This window comes from Podarcis liolepis, assembly GCF_965112155.1.
Source record: "Podarcis liolepis genome assembly, chromosome: 1".
NCBI lineage: Eukaryota > Metazoa > Chordata > Lepidosauria > Squamata > Lacertidae > Podarcis > Podarcis liolepis.
In genome coordinates, this window is record NC_139554.1 from 61,313,261 (window position 1) to 61,337,514 (window position 24,254).

Sequence of the window (24,254 nt, forward strand, 5' to 3'; positions counted from 1 at the left end):
ATTCTGGTATTATGGGAGAGGGAGGAAAGCTTTTGTCTTGGATGACCACCTGTCATGGATGCTTTAGCTGAGATTCCTGCATTGCAGGGCGTTGGACTAGATGACCCTTGGGTCATTTCCAACTCAAGATTTTATGATTCTATGCACTTTCTCCATGCTACATAATTTTATGCATCTCTACAATGACGTCCCTTGTTTGCCTTTTTAACACACACACACACACACACACACACACACACACACACACACTTTTCCTCATAGGGGATCTGCTCTAGCCCCTTGCTTATTTAGTTTGCCCTTTTCTGAACCTTTCCTGCTCTCTAATAAACTTGCTAAAACGTGGCAACCAGAAGTGCACACATTATTTTATGGTTGCACCATAGAAATAAAATTTGAACTGATGAACTGTAGCAAAATTAAATGAAGTAAAACTTTTGCTATTAGTCTCATAGGATTTTAAGTTCTCCAGCATAAAAATATCACCTTGGTAAGCTATCCTGAACACCTTGAAATAAGAGTAGAACATAACTCAAATAATAATGGGCAGTATCCAATCCTGGTCATGCTCAGAGCAGACCCACTGGAATCAATGGACCTTAATCCATCCCTTAATGACTAGCATGGTGAGCTTTCAGGTGAGTAACAGCAGTGCAGAACAGTTTGCCCAATGTATTTAACTCTAAGCATAAATGCACCGACCTTCTGACAGTAAGAGCTGTTCAGCAGTGGAACAGACTCTCATGAGAGGTGGTGGACTCTCCTTCCCTGGAGGTTTTTAAACAGAGGTTGGATAGCCATCTGTCATGGATGCTTTAGCTGAGATTCCTGCATTGCAGGGGGTTGGACTAGATGACTCTTGGGTCCCTTCCAACTCTAAGATTCTGTGATTCCATGATATTAGTGGACCACATCTGAGAGCTGTGGTGAAAAGAATGCTGTAGGTGCTACTATGTTCAGTTTAGTAGCATCAATGTTTATCATTTTTGTGGTTTGTAACAAACGAGAAGGGAAATAGTTACAATAGGCTAAAGTTACAGGAGGGTAGATTTGGGATGAACATTAGGAGAAACGTATTGACAGCAAGAGCAATTAAGCCAATGTATTAATGACCAAGGGGCTGATGGGTTCTGCCTTGCTGGACTGCTTGTGTTGCCAATGATCTAACCCTAGATTTCCTGCATCAAACTGAGGATTGTTCTAGGTAGTCTACAGGCTCTGTTCCAGCTCAGTGATTCCATGACTCTATTTTGTAAGTTCTGTCCATAAAACATGGTAACTTATGTTCTGGACAGAGTTTGACCACATTAAGTCCAAATCTGTCCTCCTGCCATTGCTTTTGCTTTCAGTTCCAGAAATGAATGTTTGTGTATGTATGGGAGAAGAGTTTATGAAGGCAACAAAGGTAAACCAGCCAGCATTCTTTAAGGGAGAAAACACCAGGGGATGGTGCCCCTCTGCACTGTACATTTAAAGCAGTATCATACCATTTTAAACAAACATGGCTTCCTCCAAAGATTTATGAGGAGTTTTTAAGGAGACCTACTGTTCCCCTCACAGAGCTACAATTCTCAGAGTGGCTTAACAATCAAGCCCTCTTCATAGGGAACTCTGGGAATTAAAGTTCTCAGAGGAGACTAGGTGTCTCCTAACACTTCTCAGCACTCTTAACAAACTACATCTCCCAGGAATCTTTGGGGCAAGCCATGAATGTTTAAAGTGGTGTGATATTGCTTGAAATACATCGTGCAGCTGGAACTGATGTTTGGTGGCAGCAAAATATAATGCATAGTAATTTTGTTTATTTTACCCAGTCTGGAAACTCAGTGCCACGGGTAGGATAATAAGGGGTCCATATTTCCCCCTTAGTATTAGTGGCCTATTTTTAATTATTTAAAGTTCCAAATTCAGTGTGACACCCCTGATTATGTGGCCACATGATATCCTACTCAGTTTGCTCCAGTGATGTGGTGAATGGCTAGATTGTCCCTAATTTGCCTGGGGGGGAAAGGTGTAAAACAATATGCTTTGCTTCAATGTGTACACGAAGCAGCATTGATATATGTGCAGTTCAGCTAAAACAGATCTCTACTCCAACTCTAATCCAACTCTCCAAGACTAGCTCAAATGAAAAAAGGATTTTGCAACATTGCTGGAAAATGCTCCAGGGAGAGGAAATTCCATTGTTGTAGGACAGCCACTTAAAACAACATCTGTATGTCCTCTGCTAGCTGATTTTACACATAGGCACATGGATATTATTCTAAGGAGGTTCCACGTGATTAATCTTAAAGACCGAGTGGGGTATGATAGGGGAAGGAAACTGGTTTCCTAGGTATTTAGGGCTTTACGCACCACAAGCAGCATATTGAAACCAACAGGGCTGGTTGTAGTTTTTTTGTAGCTTTGGGTCACAGTTTATAATGGTCATTCAGATTCATAACAAAATACAGGTTAGAAAAACACAAACATCCTGTAGAGTTGCATCTTGCCTTTACATATTCAACAGAGCCTCATTCATGTAGGAATTTAATCTACCAGATTTTTTAAAAGAGAGATCAAAGCAGCTGCAAGGGACCCAATTCAGTTTATGACTATGGTGTTCTACAAGGGTTTTTAAAATCCGTTTCCCCCATGCTATTTTTCGTACTTAAAATGCTCTCCGGCTGATATCCCACCCCCCATGTTTGTCAAAGGACGCTTGGACTTGACCCTGCAATTCTTTAAGTTCTACGATCTATCTACATTTTTCTGGATGTTCAAATATTATGGGCAACGTTCAAATTTCCTAACTCATTTACATAGCAGAGACAGTACTCTAGATAGGCAATGAATAGCCAGTACAGTATTATTGCCTTGCAGTTAAGGGTGTGTGTGTGTGTGTGTGTGCGTGCGTGACTTGTATGAGCATTTCTGCCTCACCTTTCTATGATAAAATGAGATTTAACCAGCTTGCAAATTAACAGTATGAAACACAGCAAATAATAGACTCATAAAATTGCAGAGCTGGAAGGCATACAGAGGGGCATCTAATCCACCCGTCTGCATGCAGGAAACCAAACTAAAGCATCCATGACAGATGGCCATCCAGCCACTGCTTGAAAACCTCCAATCAGGAGCCCATTCCACTGTTAAACAGCTCTTACTGACAGAACGTTCTTCCTGATGTTCAGTCGGAATCTCTTTTTTTGTAACTTGACGCCATTGGTCCAGGTCCTACCCTCCAGAGCATGAGGAAACAAGCTTGACCTTTCTCTGTCTATTTCTGCTTTAGGTAGCCTTATATGTGTGAGTTTACATGATAAGTGAAATGTTGATGTTTTATAAATACTATTATCGTCTCACAGCAGGGAGACTGAGCGGTGCTGCATGTACCCTGCAGTTGTTTGGCAATTGCACTAACCATTCTGATGCTTACAGAGAAACCTGAAAGTGTGGTCCTTTGAGAGAGACTACTGGCTCCCTTTGTAAATCCATCTGCTCTGAGTTGTGTAACATGCTGGATTATTAGCTTCTAATCCTGTTGCATGCTGAAAAACCGTGCTGCTTTTTGGACCTTGCCCATTGACTGGGACACTATCCAGATTCCTAGCTTGACTGATTCTTTAGAATCTGAAAACTCCCCTTTAATTCATAATGGCACATGGCCTTTTCTTGAGCCTTAAAAAAACAACAACACACACCTCCACCTTGTGCTCTAAGGTGAGGCTGCATTCGCCCATCTTTGACTGGGATAACAGCCATCAGCCATGATACTTAGTTTTGAAAGATTATTTGTGGGATAAGCAATAGAAATGTGCACTGGCTTCCTAGTGGAGGTTACATTTAAGAAAGAAACATAGTAGATAAAGCCTTGGAAAGTCGCAAAAGTTGTGAGATAGTAGAAAAAGTATCTCTCCCCCTCACCATTAGTTGTGCAATTGGGAGGCTCTCAGGCTACTGTTTCCCCCCCTGTTTTCCTTTGGCTTCTTAAGAAACTTCAACATCATATATTTTGATCTTACTCTGACTAGCACTTCACTGTTAATCAGCTGTCTGATTAGCACTTCTAGTGCAACTGTCCCCAGATATCTGTGTTAATGATCTGTGTTTTCTGCAGAAGTTACACGATCTTTGTCATTTCACCCTTTCTCAGCTTGGTAGGCCTCATGTTGACATTCTGGCTTTTGAAATAAGAGAAATATGCCTATTTCACTCTAGCTATTGCTCCTTCCCAAGTCCACCCAGTGATTCTAATAAGTTCAACTGCTCTTCACCCCTCCCCTCTGCTCCATTTCCTATCTGTAGATTGTCTTAGAGACTTAGGTAGGAGTGCCCAGGGGTGGTGCAGGCTAGGTTGTGTCACAAGGACTCTGCAAAGGCTTTCCTGACTAAACAGGTTTTGAGGAAAGACCCAAAGAGAATCAGAAATCACATTTGCAAATCTAGACTATTTTTTAAATGAATGAATGAATTACTATGCTGCTTAATGCCAAAAGAGGCATTACTATACGGTACTCAACAGGCATAAGTCACTGAGCAGCTCCTTTGGCACTGTTCTGAGGTCATTTTTATATATGGCAATATCCCCCCCCCCAATTAAGCATGTTATGGGGAATCTCTATTTATTATCATATCTGTTTTGCCATTCAATTTGCCCCTTTGCCTAATCATCTCTTTTTTTAATTATTTGAATCTTTTAAATCCCTGCTTGCAGAGATATTTGACAACATGCATACCAAGGTAAGTACAAATGTATTCACCTAGCCCATGTTCCTAGACTATCACTAGCAAAACACTCCATTATTATTATTATTATTATTATTATTAAAAGCAAACTGGTTGTTATCAAGTACATTGTTTCATGGAGCAAACCTCTGTTTGTCTGGCATTACACTCATATTGAATCTGACTCATTGGCAGCTATATATAATACTAAAAATTACAAGTCTTCACACAGCATGCTATACTAATACTTTCTTTCTTTTTTACTTCTACAAAATAGGTAGCACCAGTGGTTAAAAGATGTGCACCTCCCTCAGCCCAAAGGCCCGAGGCCCTGGCCTCTCCGATATGCACCAGTATAGCCAGTGGCTGGCTAGCAGACATGAGGCTAATTTGTTGCCGATGAAGGAGGATTTGGCCCTGTGGCTGACAAACCTGCTGGGTAAGGTTATTTTTCTATGCTGTGATTATTGGCAGAGCTTTCTAAGGAGCAACAGTAATTCTGCTTTGAGTTCCTGAAGCGCAGGTGGAAAAATCTGCTCTAGGGTGACTGTTAGCATCCTGGAGTTTATCATTCCCTCCCCCTGTTCAATAGGGATGCTTAGTGAGACATTTTAAGTGACTTCACAACCCAGAAAGCCACAGCGAAGCAAGCACAGGCTTAACTGTCCTTCAGAAGCCATGACATATTTTTTTGTTAGGTACTGCTGTGCATGGAAGGGTGGAATGCAAAGCTTGCTTACCTACTGCCACCATTATTATAATATATATATTTATAACCCACCTTTCCCCCCAGACAGGGACTCAAGGCAGCTTACAGATAATGATAATCACAGCTAAAAACATTTGGGGGGGACGGACGACCTATTCAACCATACATATAATTACAATAGAAACAACATGGCACTGTCAGGAGTCCAGGTTCCCAGCTTGATAACACAGTAAGCGTAGGTAATTCAAAAGGAGGATTTATTGCAAAAACAAACAGATCGCTCTGGACGGCTCTAAGAAAGTCTCTGGTACCATTACTCAAGGTGAACCCCTCTGAAGACTCCTTCTGGCATCAACAGAAGATTTTGAACATACAACCCTTATGTCTCTTGTTTTGCTTCCTGTCTAGCAGCCCTCCCATTTACCGACTCTTAGGACTTAGTGGATCAGCTCCAACCTTCAGAGAGGCTGTCTCTGAGTTGGTTTGTGCCATTTTGTGTCTCTTGTGAGCTTTGGCTGTGTTTTAGCCTGCTCTCAGCTGCTGCCTTATCAGCCTGCCCATCAAGGTCAGGAAGAGCCGAAGTCTGCAGCTGCCGGCTCTCCCCTGCCTGCCTGACACCTAAGCCTCTCTGTTCCTGGCTGCTTTCTGCCGTTGGCTGCAAACCTTCGCTTGGAGCTGGCTCATTCCTGACAGGCACCAGCCTTTTCATTAAAAGCAATCAGTTCCCCAAAGTCTGTTGGAACAAGAAAGTCATCACCTGCTAGCAGAAGGACAACAAGGAGGGAGCCAGGGAGGGAGTTGCAGAGTCTGGGAGCAGCCACTGAGAAGGCCCTTTCTTGCACCCCTTGTGCCTGCAAGGGTGGCAGGAGCATGAGAAGGGCTTCCCCTGAAGATCACAAAAGATCATATGAGGGAATAAGGTCTTTCAGATAGCTTGGACCTAAGCCATACTATATGTCACAACTAGCACTTTGAAATTGTGCCCAGAAGCAGTCCAGTAGCCAGTGAAATTTTTCTAACAAGGGAGTCGTATGCTCCCTGTAACCAGCACTGGTCAGCAATCTCTTCAAGCCAGTTGAAGTTTCTGAGCACTTTTCAAAGGCAGCCCCAACTTAGAGTGCATTACAGTAAACAGGGAAGTAACTAAGGTGTGCATCACTAGGGCCAAATCAGACATCTCATGGAATGGGCAGAGCTGGTACACTAGCTTTAACTGCTTAAATGCTCTCCTGACCACTGCAGAGACCTGGGCAACCATGCTCAGGGCTGATTCTGGAAGCACACCCAAACTATAAACCTGTGCCTTCAGGGCGACTGTTATTCCATTCACCACAGGCTGAATCCCCAGGCCCTGCTCTGCCTTCTGACCGACCAAGGGTACCTCTGTTTGTCTGGATTAAGATTCAGTTTGTTCACCCACATTAAATGTCCGGTGTATTGCAGTGTCTGCCTCAGAAATCCTTGGCAGGCTCTTTCAGTGTCTAATTAAGCATGCTAGTAGTTTCCTCCCCATACCTTCCACTCTCTTTCCACATGCATAGATCTTCGGCGATCACTCGTAGCCAAGTAAGATTGTCTTCCATGAACACGGTCTTAACAGTAAGTACGTAAGTTACTGTGAAGGCCAATTCTGGATCCACACGTCCTTCCACAGCGGGGACATAGGTTTCCGGGCAGGAGTTGATCATGGTGAGGGTTTGCCAAGCGTGCCTTCCTCTTACCACATTTCTCCCTTTTGTCCTGAGTTTGCATAGATAGCAACATTATGAGACAGAACATACACCAGGACCTTATGTAATAGCCTTCACAAGTGGGGACCAGCAGCACAATGTCACTGCTGGAAGTTTGGGAAGCAGCTGTAGCTCGCTGCTTTCCTCCAGGAAAACACACTCTTTACCACTGAATTGCAGCAAACGTCACTCTGTGGAAAGCCCATTTGATGTTTGCTCTGATTCAGCAGTAAAGAGCCAGTTTTCCCCAGGGAAAGTCGCAGGACAAGCAGAAGTGCGGACAAGCCCCAAGTTATGTATTTCCAATAATAAACAACTTTGTTATTTTCGTTCACTACAAGCATCTCTATGTGTGTGATTAAAACAGGTAAAGTCTGCTCTCTAACAAAAGTTCACATACCATATACTGCTTACTCTAAATATTTAAGAACTATAGGGCCGAACAGCAGCGCCCTACTTCCAACAGTTACAGCATATCCTCACTCTTGTTCAGGGTTCCAGCCAGCCATTCAGGGAGTGATATTTCAGACATTTGCGTGACTTCAGATCAGAGGAAATTAGACATTTTAAATGTTTCTGTGCTGGAACCAACCTAACAGCATAGTCCTAACCATGTCTATTCAGAAGTAAGTCCTATTTAATGCAGTGGGGCTTATTCCAAGGTAAGTGAGATAAGGTTTGTAGCTTAAATTAATTCCAGATGAAATTAATGTGACTTAACTTATGATCATATCCCCCCATTAATTTCAATGACCTAAGTGAAACTAATTTAATCTAGATCCAATTTATGTTCATCACAGCAAGTGAAGACAGTTCATGTCTGAAATACAGAATTTATTAATGTTTAGCACACAGCATGCAATTTAGATCTTTCTGTGTCCTTGTTCAGACATATGTATATGTACTTTCATGTTCTTGTCTCTCTGTGTGTAAGTGTGTAAGTAGTATGTAGCTTGAGTAGGCATCCAGCCTACTCAATCTATTTACTGTCTCATTTTAATTGCATGATGCTAGCAAGTACTTTCCTGTGATCTCCTGCTGCTCCGCCTCCTCATCTTTTCCTCCTGTTCCAGCAGTTTTGTTCTTTTTTTCCTGCTTTGCTCTTTTTTTCTGGTCAAGCTGCTCCATCTACAACCATTTGCTTCTGCACATCTTTCCTCTAATTTATATTCATCAGAAAGTGGCTACCTAGGACAGAAATAATGTGCTTAAAAGCAGGCATTTCCTTCTCCTTCCCCAAAGGTGCTTCATCTGCTACTGATGTCTGGTGCAGCATAGTGGCAAGAGAAACAAGAAGGCCCAGCTTTGTGTCTTCCCTCTACTATGAACTCATTAAGTAGCCTTAGACACTTTCTCTTAACCTCAGTCCCCTCACCTGCAATATGGGAGACAATGATACCGGATGCATAACGCACTGTGAACACCTGAAAATGCCATAAAAATATTACGTATTGATGATGGTTTCTCCATTCACCAGAAGCTATAGCATCCTGGGATAAAGATTGCATATAAAAGCATCTGTGTTGAAACACACAATTATCCTAGCACATTGGTTTTCCTCCTTTCTCTCATTAAGATGCCCTTTCCATCCATTTCTCTGCTGAGGTCTGGATTTTCAGATGAGATTAGTAACCAAATATCCTCTCTCAGGCAGGCAGCTCTTTCCCTCCCATATTATAATTTAGAGAAAGAACAGGACTGACTGTCGGGGATTAAAAAGGTGTGCAAGCATTTTGTTAGAATGAGTAATGGACACATCTAACACTTCAAAGCTCCGGGAAGAGTTTATAATTTCTAAAAAGTCTGCCCTGTGTGCTCATTTTGACATGGATCAGGACAGAGGGCAGGGGGAAGAGCTTTCTGTCTTGAGTTCCAAGGACCATTTCCAACCCTTTAAATCAGAGCTGGGGGACTTCTGCTGCTCTCCAGATGTTGTTGGGATTCCAACTCCCATTAACCCCAGTAAGCATAGTCAGTGGAGAAGGATGGTGGGAGCTGGAGTCCAGGAACATCAGGGTAGTGGTGTCACAGGTTCCCATGCTCTGCTTTAAGCTGGAATTCCCAGAGTTGCATTTGCTCCCCTTTTACATGGATACAGAGATCTCTAGTTTTGGGGATGGTGCCAGAACAAGGATTTCGTGGTTTCAACATAAAACACAGCTTTAATATTAAATGAGAAAATCCTACAGAGAGGGCTTTGTTTGCATTCCTGAGCAGGCAGATTTCACATGGACAAAGTCAAACATGAAATCAGCAAGGGAGCATGCATAGCAACTTGAGGCTCTGACATGCCACACCGAATTTTAATTCTTTATAAAGCTTCACGGGAGGGTTGGCACTCAGAAAGGGTATCTTTGGGATTCCAGTGCAAGCAACTCTGTTTTAATTATGAAATAGCATAGTAAGGCATTATTAACATGGATAAACTGCCTTTTGGAAGCAAAATATATTTGTGATTCTGGTATGCATATCTAGTCTACAGGCCCATTGAATTCCTTATAGCAATAGCTAGCTATGTAGTTCAGTTTGCACTGTAATGGGAATCTACCTGATTTGCACTTCCAAACCAATACATGATTCAGAATGAAGCTATTCTTTGAAATTCAGTTTTCTGGATTTTGTGATACTGTGCTCCAGAGAAATATGCATATACTTTTGTATGTATATGGGAGAGAGAGAGAGAGAGAACTTGCTCAAAACACCCCCCCCAACTGTATATGTTAGAAGTGTGCATGAGATGGTGTATGATTTTCATGCATTTATTTTTTTTTAATGCAAAGTGATGTGATAATGAATGGAACTAAATTTAAAACTGAAAAAAGTAAAAAATGATGGAAACTCAGACAGACAGATTCCTCCATCCCTATGCTTCCTCTTCTAGCTCCACCACCCTCAGCTGCATAAGGCCTTCCAGCATGGAGAGGGGAGGGAGAAAGTGGGGACATTCCATTCTATCTCAGTATCACTGCTAGTTAGTTGTATTTATTGAGAGTGGCTGGAGAAACCCAGCCAGATGGGTGAGGTATAAATTATTATTATTATTATTATTATTATTATTATTATTATTATTATTATTATTATTGATTTTCTTTTCCCCTCAGGCTTCCCTAAATGCAATACATAAGCTCAAATATTTCTGTGTTTAAAATGCTGCCGTTTTGTGTTTTTCCTCTAATAACTTTTGTACCTGACCAGGAAGTAATGATCAAGTGGTAATAATGATGTAGAATGGAATCTCTCTATTTTCATCTGAGGAATGTTGGAGGGTATGCTGTTTGAAGCTGTATTAAATGACTCTGCAAAAAACAGCAACAACACACGATGCCTTCTGTAATCACAGTTGTACTACATAACACATTTTTCATTAGTTACAGATGTTGAATGCAAAAACCCATTCACTTTGTAATAAGTACTTCATCTTGGTTTACAAAATGTAATAATCAAGCCATAAATGTGTGTCAGACTATAAAATAATCTATGTGGGTTTAGATGGTGTTGGTAGAAGCATCTCTCCCAGCACCAGATTAACTTTTAAAATAAAAAATTGCTCTATATTTATCAAATCAACCCAAAAGGTAGGACAGACCCATAAATCCTGAGACAATATATTAATTCAGAAGAATGACCATTTCATTCGGGCTGGAAAGTATAAAAAAAACAGCCCCAAACTATGCTAAATGGAATGTCATTTGTGACAATTACACTATACACAAATGTATCAATCTCTATTCAAAGCAGTGAGCAGATCCAGATTGTATTAAAATGTTAAATTCCAAGGAAAGAAATATGAAACTGCTCTGATGAAACAGATAGTTTTTGCAAAGTGAAGAATGTCGGGGAAATAGCTTTCTGTGCTGTTGGCTGGTGTTTGCACACTAACCTGGCAGTCTGAGCAGCTGGCACAGAGGTGACCTTGAAAATACAGATTTCCTTCCTCCCTGCATTATTTCTACTATGTACTGCTCAAGTGGGTCCTATGCCTATTACCACACCGGTGATATCACACACTCCCCATTCTGGAAATCTGCAGGCTTCATGGCGTATTGATTATTCAAATACTAGCCATGTGTATGTTGATATTGTAACATGCTGTGCAGCATACAGTATATGAAATCCCACTTCAGAATTGCCATCTGAATCTGAGCATATCATTTTCCTATTGTTTCCGATCGAGAGCTGAGCCCGATTATCTCAGAAGCAGGCCCAAGGCAATTTGTGACAGCTTGTTGGTTGAAAGCTAATGCCGTACTGTATATCCTATTTTGTTTTGGTAACAGCAGAGACTGTTATGGTCTCAGTTCCTTTGAGAAAATAAAGTTTTCTGGGAAGAAGATACCAAAAATGATTTAAATATTAAACTTGAGGAAATGCAAGCATCACTTATAAAGGATCTCTCCAAAGACAGAGGCTACTTTAGAATTACGAATTATCTGCTTTCCATGTAATTCTAACTTGCTATTTGCTGTGCAAACAAGTGTGCCTCTCTTCAGCTGTCTTCTTTACTTTTATTCAGCTAGTGAAAAAAGAATAATTTGCAATAATTTAAATGCCAAGCCTGTTAAATCTATTTTTGATTTGTTGCTTAAACTCTCAATTTGGGGTGCCAAGTTAAGAAAATCTGTGATTTCTGCATTGTTATTGCACTCGTTTTATTTTTGGATTTAGTTTTTGGGCTGGCTACAACATGAAAACCACAAAATGCACAAGATAACATATCAATTGACAAATTTAACCAATGAAAACATAAACTGAAGCCTCTTTTATTTGTTGAAAGTTGAACCCAAGCCACTCAAACCCCAGCTAAAACAGAGTGCTTTTTAAAACTTCCAAAAGTCATTTTTGCTGAGGTTTTGGTGAGATGCAAAGCACCTCCTAACAAATCATTGTAATCATAACTTGGGACACAGAATCATAGCTGGCAACGTTTCCCCTTTTTAAAGGGAAATTCCCTTATTCCGAATAGGATTCCTCGCAAGAAAAGGGAAAAGTTGACAGCTATGCACAGAATCAGGGCTGGCCCAAACTTTTTACTGTTTGATGTAGAATGGCAAACTGATTCTCCCCCATGTGTATTATACCCAAGTCTGTACAAAGTTTGGCACCTTAGACAAATTAAAAAACACAAGTTTTTCTCCCTAGGGCTAAAAATAGTACAATAAAAATAAATGGGGGGGGGGAGCTGTTCTTTCAGGGCACCCAAAATCAGCTGCCTGAGATGGTTGCTGGCCCCTAATAGTAGGGCCAGGCTTGCTTATGAGGGAACACATTCTCCTTCTGCTGATAGAGAACAGAATGAAGAACAGCAGCTATACAACACAATGAACACTTTCTGGCCCCTCTGTGGAGGTACTGGGTGGGGGGCGGGATTCAATTCAGTTCACATTTAAAGGTGAACCTACCTAATTTGCACTTTCCACAGCAATATGTGAACCAAAACACAGCTGATCTTTGAAATTGGCACTTCTCTGAATTTTTCAGTGCCATTCTCTAGTCAACTAGCGTGTACAAAAATGCATATACTAGGGTGAAATGTGCATATGAAAACACATACACACACAAAACCACTATACAAAATATTAGGGAGAATTGCTTTGCAAAAATGTGTATCTAAGGCAAAATTGGATATAAAAATGTGTATATTATGGGAAATTTGCACTAACATGCTGGTGAATTTTCATGAGGCGCTTTTGTTTTTTTGTTTTTTTAAATCACAAACTGATGTGGAGAACAGAAGTGAAGATAATAATAACAATAATAAAATTTTATTTATATCCCACCCTCCCCAGCCGAAGCCGGGCTCAGAGCGGCTAACAACAGTAAAATGATACAACATTCTAAAATCATTTCATTATAAAATCAATTCAAATCAGATTAATGGCAACCATTGGGCTAGAGTTCTGTGAGGATTGCCAAAGGAGGGGGTCAGGCTGTGCCCTGCGGAAAGATGTCAAGTCCCGCAGGGCCCTAGTCTCTTGTGACAGAGCGTTCCACGAGAAAAATGAGAAGCTGAAATGGATAGATGTGTTTTCCCATCCCTAGATCTGTACCAACTGTATGTAGGAAACATATCTGGCTATTTCTGGCAAGCTCAGTCCTACCCCACCCAGCTTGGTGCTCTCTGGGCCCCTGCTGCATAGTCTACTCTGAGAAAGAGTAAGATGGTGCTGCCAATGGGGACTTGGGAGCAAGGGACATAGTATATACATATAAACAAGGCAATGGAGGAAAGGAGCTGAGCTTGAGTTCACTCAGTGCTCTGCTCTCTTGGTGCAAATATGGCTGGGTGGTTCTGATCTTTAATCAGATGGTATTTCTAAATTGCAGGATCATATTTAAATGGAACAAAGGCCCTTTTGATAGATGTGTGAGGATTCAAACTGGGGAGGATGCATAGGCTGCATGCAAGCTCTGCCCTCAGTGATCCCACCCTTTCTTCCCCAGACTGGTCTACAGGGAGATTCTAAACACATTCAGAATCCCTTATTTGATCAGGAGCTCTGAATGGTTAGGATTCCCTAACAGGGTAAGTGTGGAACTGTATTCAACTGTGCTCAGTCCTCAAAGGTTAGGAGTGGCACATCCATGCTCCCTACCCCATTTGTAAAGAGCACTTACATGTTCTTTGGAACACCTGAAGGAATCCTGCATATAGGTTCTGTAGGAAAGCTATTGCACATAACTGCTGCCGATATCTGTTACAAAATGGAAATGGATAAAGCATTGAAAACTGAAACAATGAAAACCTTATCCCAAGACTCACCTCAGTTCTGTGCTTTTTGTTCTTGACAGGCAATGAAAGCAAACAAAATACATTAGTCTGTCTTCTCAGGCACATATGACATTAGTTGGTTTAGTCATTCTGGCAGCCTTCCCCAGAATACATAATAATTCATCAATGGAGCGGTGGGGAAAGTCTCTCTCTCTCTCTCTCTTCACCATTTTCAAGCGAGTAAGTTTTTCTTCTGCAGTAAAATCTTTTAGAAAGTCTTCTTGAGCAGGTCTAAATGATCATGATGAAACAGACGGACGAGGCAAATGCTATGGTTGTCAGTAACAGCTGCTTTCCACACAATTTGCTGCTGAAAAATAGTGCCAGGAGCTTGGGCACTATGAAATTCATTCTACTGATGGTCTCATATTGTCCCCGGTTGGCACTCTGCTTCCAGACATGAAAACTAGTTGTAATTCAGTTAATGGTTTTGCAGTGCTCAGTGCAGACAATGTTCCAGCCAAAGGTTTCCTAGCTGCATCCTGGTTATTTTCCTGCCTTTCCTCTTTTATTATTGCAGTTTTTCATTGTTATTTCTTAAGGAACCAATTCCGTGTTTATCCACTCATTAAAATTGATTTCTTTAAAAACTCACCACCACACTGACTTTCTTCATTTTATCTGCAGACATTGAGAAGTAGAGGGAAGCAGGGTAGTCTTCACCTTACACAACCCCAACTATTTCACAATCCTATAATCATGGCTCGCTCACATAGAGAGAAACCATATTTCAAAAAATATTAATACAATAATGTGCCTGCTCCACTTACCTTTTGGGTCCATAATCAGAGGTTTATTCTAAAAACAACTCCACTATTTATTTTCAACAACTAGTGACCATGTACTTTGATAATATAACATCAGATTCCTTTTAAAGACTCAACTATAATTTGGCACAAACTAAAATTGCAATATAACCATACCTGCTCAGAACATTGGTAATTGTCAAAGCTGATGCTGAATGCTGTTATTTTTATTCCATTTCAGGAAAGGAAATAACAGCTGAGACCTTCATGGAGAAATTGGATAATGGGGCTTTGCTCTGTCGGCTAGCAGAGACTTTACAAGAGAAATTTAAAGAAAACTGCATTGAGGTCAACAAGATTGGAAAGGTAAATGTTGGTTAAATCATGAGACAGCATGAACAATCATTTCTTTGAAAAAGTTTAATAGCCTTCAATATTTCTAGCTACAATGACCCACCTTTAATGTTTTATCTTTACTCGTCGTCTTTCTTCTTCCCTCTCATCACCCACTAAAATGATCGTGGCAGCATTGATACAAACAACTTTAGTCAAGGCACAACTCAGTTTCAAGCCACAATTTAGGGGCTGAAAAACAATGTCATTCCCACACTAGACATTTAGTGCTACACTTCATTCACTCCCTTTTTAATGGGGCATCTCCATAACTTAGAATTAAATCAGAGCCATCCTGTGTTACCCCTCTCATCTTTTTTTCAGACTGAAGAAAATCTAACTTTTTCATTGAGCTACTAATATCCCCAGGTGTGGTTCACCTTAGCACTAGAGTACCCAATGTGGTAACCGCCCCCCCCCCCGAAATCAAGGCCTGCTGCCCCTTCCTCTTTCCTTCTTTCAGGTCTTTGTTTACCTGGTAGGGGATGCATACTTTTTTTGTCACCCCCCCCCCAGTGTAGTTAGTGGGTGGCTCACTAGACCAGACGGATGGGAGGTTGTCTGCTATTTATGGGATTACAATTCTTCTAAAGGAATGGGTATGCAACTTGGGGGATACTTCTGGGTCCATTGCTGTCACTTGAGGCTCAAGTGGCCTTGTGGGCAGGGAGTGCTTTCCATCAGACCAAGGGTCATAGACCCAATAATTGACAGGTGGCAAATCTCTGAGGATTCAGACTCTCTAAGAATTTCTAGACCTATTGCTGGGATCCTTTTACATGGAAATGCAAGGAGCTGAATACAGAAGCTTCTACATGAAAACATATGGAGCTATGGTCCTCCTTTAGCATCTCATTCACTGCATGTCAAGCTATGCCTAATGACACTTTCCAACTGTCACTATTTTTTGAGCTATGGTCCTGCTAAGGCCTTTGATCACAGGAAAAAAGAATGAAGTGAATTGATGAGTTACACAACAAAGTCCATCATAGTTTAATAATAATAACAACAACAATAATTTATTATTTATACCCTGCCCATCTGGTTGGGTTTCCCCTCTGGGCGGCTTCCAACAAAACACTAAATTACAATAACCTATTAAACATTAAAAGCTTCCCTAAACAGGGCTGCCTTCAGATGTCTTCTAAATGTTTGGTAGTTATTTTTCTCTTTGACATCTGGTGGGAGGGCATTCCACAGGGCGGGTGCCACTACTGAGAAGGCCCTCCGCCTGGTTCCCTGTACCTTGGCTTCTCGCAGTGAGGGAACTGCCAGAAGGCCCTCGGTGCTGGACCTCAGTGTCTGGGCAGAACAATGGAGGTGGAGACGCTCCTTCAGGTAATGACTTCATCTTGCCCTCCTGGAACTTTGCCCTCTTGGGACTTTGCATCCCATGCTGGAATATGACAATGCTGAGTTCACATTTCCCTTTTCACTGGAGTCATTTGGATTTCACAGAGTCCTTTTCTTTCACCGTGGTCTGTGGGAGTCATGTGAATGAGATTAGAAAACCTCACTCCAAAGCTATGCAGTGTGTGTGTGTGTGTTATTTCACATTCTGTAGCGTAAGAGCGCAAAGAAATGGCAGCGTAATGGCCTTTGTGTCGTTGCCAATTGTTACGGAGGCATCCCCTCCCCACCCCCCGGTTTCACACTGTAATTCCCTGTGTAGAAAGTCTCAGGCAGCAGACTCCACAACTGGAAAATGTGGGCCTCGGTGCCAAGAACGTTATCCGAGAATAAGAGTGCATGAAATTCGGCATAGTATGGATTCCATATTACCCCCTCGAACCATTAGCCTCTACCGCATTCATAATATACGTGCTGTCATGGAGCCATGAGGCTGTGCAGGGATTGAGAAGCATAGTATGGCTTTCATCCAGCTGCTACCTTAAAGATGGCTTTTTGCGGCAGGCAGCTGGGCCTCTTAGACACTTCAGCTGCTATTAAAATAGATAAAGCACTCTGGATATATATATATATATATATATATATATATATATATATATATATTTGTAGGTAGGTGTGGGCTGATACAAAAAGTGAAACAGCTGCCAGAGGAACTGTGCTGGAGACAGCAGCCAGGCTGCAGCTGAGTGAGGGGGCGGCTGTCAGTGTATGAGAAGGCCAGAGCAGGGAGAGAATATTACAAGTCAGTATTTTCATAAGCTTGAAGGAGTATGGGTGATTTCTGCATACTGTGTCAGGGCTGAAAAAATTCTCCCTGAGAAATACCCTGTTAGTCACTGGCTTTTCTATATCCCTGCCCCCCCATCAATTAAAGCACTACCGCTGAACCTCCTGAAAGCATTCCTTAAAAACAGTAATGGAAGTTCTCTGTGTATGACCAAGTCACACAGCTTTGGATGCAAAAGAATAAGCTATTAGGCATGCACATTGGATCTCATTGATGGGTATCCACTCCTCATTGATGAGTAGGCCAAGGAGGACATGTCTTTTAATTATATGGGGAAAGAAACGCACAGTGTGATTTACTGGGATGAATCAAGACGGCAGGCTCCCATGCTGGAGGTTATGTGATTCAGCACATAAACAGAAAGGGTGTGGGAAGCAGAGCTTGGGAAAATGAGATGTGAAATTGCACAAATTTGGGAATCGGCAGTGTCAGTGAACTCAAGAGCCCTTCAATCTGCCATTTCATGTACCTGGCATCAGAAAAAAGGAACCACACAGTACCGTATTTTTCGTCCCATAGGACGCTCCGCCCCATAGGACGCACCTAGTTTTTTTGGGGGGGAAATAAAGGAAAATCCCCCCCCTTTATCCCCCCCCAAAGCAAGTCGGGGAAACTGAACCAGGTCGAGGAACAGCGGGATGGCGGCGCTGCGCCTCCCTGCTGTCCCCCAGCTTGTGGGGCTGGCCCATGTCTGCCCGGCGCGAGGGGCGCTCTGCTTCAGGGAACCCTTCGCGCTGGGTGGCAGGCTGCTATCCGCAGCGTGGGGAGCCCTGCGGGGAACTCCTGCAGGGCTCCAACACGCTGCGGATGTCTGCCCGGCGTGGGGGGCACTCTGCTTCAGGGCGCCCCTCGCGCTGGGCGGCAGGCTGCTATCCGCAGCATGGGGAGCATTGCGGGGAACTCCTGCAAGGCTCCCCACGCTGCGGATGTCTGCCGGGCGCGGGGGGTGCTCTGCTTCAGGGCGCCCCTCGCGCTGGGCGGCAGGCTGCTATCCGCAGCGTGGGGAGCCTTGCGGGGAACTCCTGCAAGGCTCCCCACGCTGCGGATGTCTGCCGGGCGCGGGGGGCGCTCTGCTTCAGGGCGCCCCTCGCGCTGGGTGGCAGGCTGCTATCCGCAGCGTGGGGAGCCTTGCGGGGAACTCCTGCAAGGCTCCCCATGCTGCGGACCTAGACATCCCTGCGGGACCTCCCGCAGGGCTGCCTAGGCTGCGGATGTGTTCCTGAAGCGCCGGGCACTCTGCTTTCAGGACGCCCGAGGCTCCGGGAAGCAGGCTGCTATCCGCAGCCTAGACAGCCCTGCAGGACCTCCCACAGGGCTGCCTAGGCTGCGGATGTCTTCCTGAAGCCTGGAGAGTGAGAGGGGTCGGTGCGCACAGACCCCTCTCGCTCTCCAAGCTTCAGCAAAAGCCTGCATTCGCCCCATAGGACGCACCCAGATTTCCCCTTCATTTTTGGAGGGGGAAAAGTGCGTCCTATAGGGCGAAAAATACGGTATATGTGACTAGAGGTATCTGTTATGGTGAATCAGGGCACCTGGTACCCCCAAAACAGTTCCATCAGAAATCAATGCAGTGATAATTAAAGCATTGCCTCAGTGGGACCAGGGCAAAGCCTAGTCTCAAATCCTGGAGGACTATCTCCAGTCAGTGTAGACACTAAAATAGATGGACCAATGGTCTGACTCTGTGTAGCCCATCTAGGAGAAGGAAAACTGTGATCCTAAACCTCCTCTGCAGGAGAAGAAAAGGCCAAGCAGTAAACCCTACACAAATCTGGAGTGGAGATGGCACCTTGTACACCTCCTTCTGGTCAACGTCCTGTGTTCTGCGATACCTATGACACAGTTCTTTGGAGACAAGGATTGCTGACATGAGCGTTTACCATATAATCAGGCCAACCATGTGGGAAGCTGGCGTGTACCTCAGTGGCATGTGACTGAAGCCAAATGGAATTTATTTTCATGGCAAGTCAGCTGTAGTGTTGACATGATATTTGAATAGATCTTTATTGTTTCTAAATGCTGTGGTTGAGCTTTCAAGCGGCAGCGTTTTTAATATAGGTGTTCAGAACCAAAATATAAATAGGCGTTAGATGCTCAAGCTGCTATTTACCTTAACCAAATTGCTGTTTTCAGAACGAAGAAACACAATTATTAATATTTTCAAAGCGAATGTTAATTGGATTTAAAGACATAGCAATCTCTTAGGAGACAAACTAGCAAAAAAGGAGCATTGCCTTGAGAAGTATAAAACTTCTAAGGCATTATACTTCCTTGCAAAAGCAAAAATTAAATTAGCAAAACATAGGATTTTCTCTTCCTTATTTGTCAATAAGCGTTCATGTGGTTTTGAACAGAAACAAAAGGTTGAGCTTTTCTAATGATTGCATTTGGTGAGTTTCTGCTTGTCGTAGAACAATTCAAAGGTACTGCTGGAGGGTAAAGTGGCAATTCTGGGGAAACTGAACATTCATTTTGCAAGAGTTGAAATCATGTTGACGATGTCCCCTAGAGGGTCAGAAGACCTGGTCTTTTGCCCTCTTGAAGACAGTGTTATCTTCAAAGTTGTGGAGGGCTCTGGTGACACTCATATTTCATCTTCGCAGTGACTCACTTGGGATGACTAATGCTATCAGGTACTGGTGATGTCAGTCAGATAAGCACCATCTGGCATTAAGTGTGGTCCTGTATGGCTCTACCTTTGATTGCAAAGGAGAGAGAAAAATAGGCTTTCTTTGCATATTTCCTTTCTTGCTGACATGCTTTCAGAGGCCAGGACAGCGTAGGGGTGCATCATTATCCCCTTCTCAAACTGATGGAATGCAAGAAAGTGTACTGGTCCTGTCAAACTCAATTTGAGCACGGCTGCCTCCATAGTAGAAAGCACTGGGAATAGTCTCCATTGAAGCATCAGTATGCAAAGTTCCCGATAGCAAGACTATAGGGGTCCCATTGTGAACAATCTGGGACAACCGGCGAACTGGGAGTTCACATTAGGGGCATGAAATTTCCATGAGTCATGTGGCACGCGTTTGGTTTTGTCTGCAGACATGCTTGGAGCTGCTTCTCTAGATAGACATTAAGGAATATTTTGCAATTACAAGCCCCCTTGATAAGTACATTCATGCAAGAGTTGTGTTTTTTCATGTCACTGGTGTCCAAAGTTTTTAGGCCAGACACCACAATGCCCTTTTTCTTAACTCAGAGTTCTCTGTACTGGGAAGCACCAATCCCTAACGCCTTCTGTCACAGAATGCTGATGTAAACCTTCTGAAACATCTGGTGTGTTTGGAACTGTTTGGAAACTACTGCCCTATGCTGCTATTCTGCCCTTTTGTTTGGCCAATTTACACATTAGAGCTGCCACATGAAATTTTTAATTTGTTGAATTTGGCTATTTATTATTATGAATAATAATCTATTATTTTATTATCTATCATGTTGTTAATTACATTATAATGCTAATTCTAATACTATCACCAACTGTCTGGGTGCTGGTATGAGTCATGCAGCTGGGCTGATTTGCTACATTTGCTACAGGCAGAGGGCCTTCTGGGTGGTGGCCCTGCCCTGTGGAACGCCCTCCCATCAGATGTCAAGGAAATAAACAACTATCTGACTTTTAGAAGACATCTGAAGGCAACCCTGTTTAGGGAAGTTTTTAATGTCTGATGTTTTATTGTATTTTTAATATTTTGTTGGAAGCCGCCTTTCTTTTCTTTTCTTTTTTTGGTAACTTGCAGTAGTGTGGGGGAAAAAGGCCTCAACTACATGGCAAGCTAATGCACCCAGATGGGGTGGATTAAAGCACCTTCCATATGGAGTGTATTGTATTTCCAGGGGAGGGACCACAGCTCTGAATCTTACAAGCAGAAGGTCCCACATTTAATCCCAGTCTTCCCCCATGTTATTTTTTAAAGGGTCAGGTAGCAGGTAATGTGAAAGAAGTGCCTAAGGCCTTGGAAAAGCATTGCTAGTTGTAAATCACAGGAGACAATACTGAGCTAGATGAACTAGTCAGATCTGATACAAAGCAGGCGGTTACAGTGGCTGAACCGGTAGCATGTAGACTGATCCTTAAAGCCTTGATTGTTCACTGTTTCTAAAACTTTGATAATTAAGACCATCCTAAATATCACAAGGGGGAAGCGGGTGGCGCTGTGGGTAAAACCTCAGCGCCCAGGGCTTGCCGATCACATGGTTGGCGGTTCGGATCCCCGCGGCGGGGTGAGCTCCTGTCTTTTGGTCCCAGCTCCTGCCCACCTAGCAGTTTGAAAGCACTTCTAAGTGCAAGTAGATAAATAGGGACCGCTTTATAGTGGGACGGTAAACGGCGTTTCCGTGTGCTGCGCTGGTGCTGGCTCGCCAGAGCAGCTTCGTCACGCTGGCCACGTGACCCGGAAGTGTCTCCGGACAGCGCTGGCCCCCGGCCTCTTAAGTGAGATGGGTGCACAACCCTAGAGTCAGACACGACTGGCCCATACAGGCAGGGGTACCTTTACCTTTACCTTTAAATATCACAAGAGCAGGCTACTGGCAAGATGTTGTCCCTTGCTGAAAGAGTTGCACTGGTTGCTGATCTGCTACTGGGTAAAGTTATTGTGTTAATTCACAAAGCCTGAAATAACAAGACCTCAAACTCCTTGAAGAATGGCCTGATTCCTTATGGTCCAGCTTGATCACTGAAATTCACCCTCCCCGAAACAGCCTAGGAACCAAAATGCAGCTACCCTTCAAAGTTTACACATCTCTAAATTTTGCAGTGCAGTTCTGTAGCCAGGTAATGTGCACAGAAATGCACATTGCAGGGCAAAGTGTGCATATAAATCAATATATTAGTGAAAGTCACATAAAAAATGCATTATACTGTATTAGGGGGAATTGCTTGCAAAGATACGTCTATCAAGAAGAATGTGCACAAAAATCCTGATGAATTTTCCTGAGAACTCTTTTTTTTAAAAAAATGCAAACTGATGTAGAAATGTGGAGAACTGAATTTAAGACTGGAAAAAATAAATAATTGAGAGAAACTGAAATTGACAGATTCACCCATCCCTCATGGAGATGGGGCCCTCCATTTCAGCAGCATCCCACTTGCTTGAGGAAAGTTGAAAACTTTCATGGGACTTACTAATAACTAAGATAGGTTCAGGGCTGAGGATGTGGGATAACTAAGTGGCTGACATTTCAGTTTAGCTATTCAACTCTTAATAGGGCTCTTCGGTTCACTAACATGAAAATAATTGCAAAACATAGCCCAGGAATGTCCCTTCCCAGCGCTTCTCAACCCTACCAAAAAGCAGCAAATAATACCTCTGTGTATGGATTTTTAGAACCATTAAAACAGCATAAAGAAAATGTAATCATTCCAACCTGGATGAGGATTTAACAGTAGAGTGGATACGGAGGAATATAGCGATCATTTCTGAAGGGCCTGATTCCATTTTTTCCTTGCCTGTGAAACCTACCTGTGGGACGCCATGTGGTATTTGCATTATGACTAAATTTATATTCCAGCAGATTTAAGAGACAGGGAGATTCAGTGACAGTTATGTTAATAAATGCTGGGGATTTGTATAGTAGTAAATGGCTGGTTCTACCCATGTTATGGCTAATGACCTACTGCCCCCAAAACTGCAGGTTTATTATTATAGCAAGTGTGATTCTGTAAAAAAGTGATTCATATTGCAGGAGTCCATTTTGTAATTTTCTCCCAGTGGCTTAGATTTCATCTCCTTGCTCTCCAGGCCATATTTTACTTCTCCTGACAGATAGTTAATTTGAGAATTTCGCAGCTGTACAAACAAATTTAAAATGCCAAGGCATGTGTGGTATGCACAGAGCCCACGTTAGCTTGGAATTATTAAAGCAACTTTTTTCAGATTTAAAGTAAACTCAAATAACACGTGTGTTAATAGTTATCAGCATAATATTCAGGGCATTCTTCCAGCTCTCTCTGAAGAGGGATTGCCATTCTGGTGTGACTACGAATGGGTAATATTGGGCTCTGAAATAAAAGCATATCAAACAGAAGATAGGGCAGTTTTGTATCTGTCAAAATGGGTATTTAAGAGCAGTTTTAATATGTAGGCACTCAAATGGTACAGTCCTCTCAGATGACAGTCTCATCTCAGAGGCATGGGAGGACAGTAGTGATTGGAAGGGCAGAACTGCTTATCTGACCTCCATTATTGCTGTTGCTGTGGTGTAGCAACAAGGGTGGGGAGGTGAGGTAGTGTCAAGGTTGGCATGGCGCAAACACACTGGTAGAAACAATCTGGTGTATATGCTAGTGGTTTGCACCATGCTGACCTTGCCATTCATTACCTTGCCTCCTCCTCACCCTCCTGTTCCACCACAGTGACGGGAGATCAGGTGAGTAGCCCTGCCCCACCAACCACTACTGTGTGATGATGAGATCGTGGATGCAATGTGAACAGGGGGTGCAAAGAGAGAACCAAATATTCCCTGAATGAGGGCTGGCACCAATGAGTGCCCCTGTGTATGCATACAAACACCGGAAAGCATATTCAGCCAGTGAATACAACTAGGAGAGGAGGACAAAATTGTAGACAGGTGACACTGGAACTGTAGCTGTCAGCAGCAGTACCTTCCAAGGCCCAGAGCTGTTTTTAACTAGCTGTGGTGTCGATTTTTGTGGAGAGAGAAAAGGGCATACATTTGCAGGGTGTCCCAGGAACAGAAATTAATAGTTGGGTATACATTTATTTTTTAATGCTCTTTCACATCCAAAAAATCTTCCTCCATGTAATAAATCTATGCTGTAAGGAACAAGCTAAGCCAGAACCCTTTTATCTCCTCAACATGGAGGGATATTAATTTTTTTGGAATACTTCAAATGGGCAACCTGCCAGTATTGTGGGCAGATTTAGTCACATTAAAGGAATGCTACCAAGAGTGTCTGAAAGTTTGAATTGGTGCTCCATTCTCAACTTGAATTCAATTTAGATTGTACTTAATAATAGCCCTGCAGCATAGGCTCTTGCAT

The 24,254-nt window shown here is 42.8% G+C and overlaps 1 protein-coding gene across 8 annotated transcripts in view; it reads left to right on the top strand.

Moving 5' to 3' along the window:
* GAS2 (growth arrest specific 2) overlaps positions 1–24,254 on the top strand; it is a 115,415-nt gene that overhangs the window by 14,389 nt on the left and 76,772 nt on the right. For 4 of the 8 annotated variants that reach the window (XR_014517072.1, XM_083465402.1, XM_083465408.1 and 1 more), the window contains exons 2-3: positions 4,982–5,143; positions 14,900–15,024. Coding sequence is in view for 7 of the 8 variants with exons in the window: in XM_083465402.1 (XP_083321528.1) it covers positions 5,002–5,143; positions 14,900–15,024 (267 nt within the window). In the remaining variant the exon portion in view is untranslated. Of the gene's footprint in view, positions 1–1,346; positions 1,403–4,693; positions 4,720–4,981; positions 5,144–14,899; positions 15,025–24,254 lie in introns of all 8 variants that reach the window. The other 4 variants (XM_083465407.1, XM_083465406.1, XM_083465404.1 and 1 more) reach the window with 3 other exon arrangements.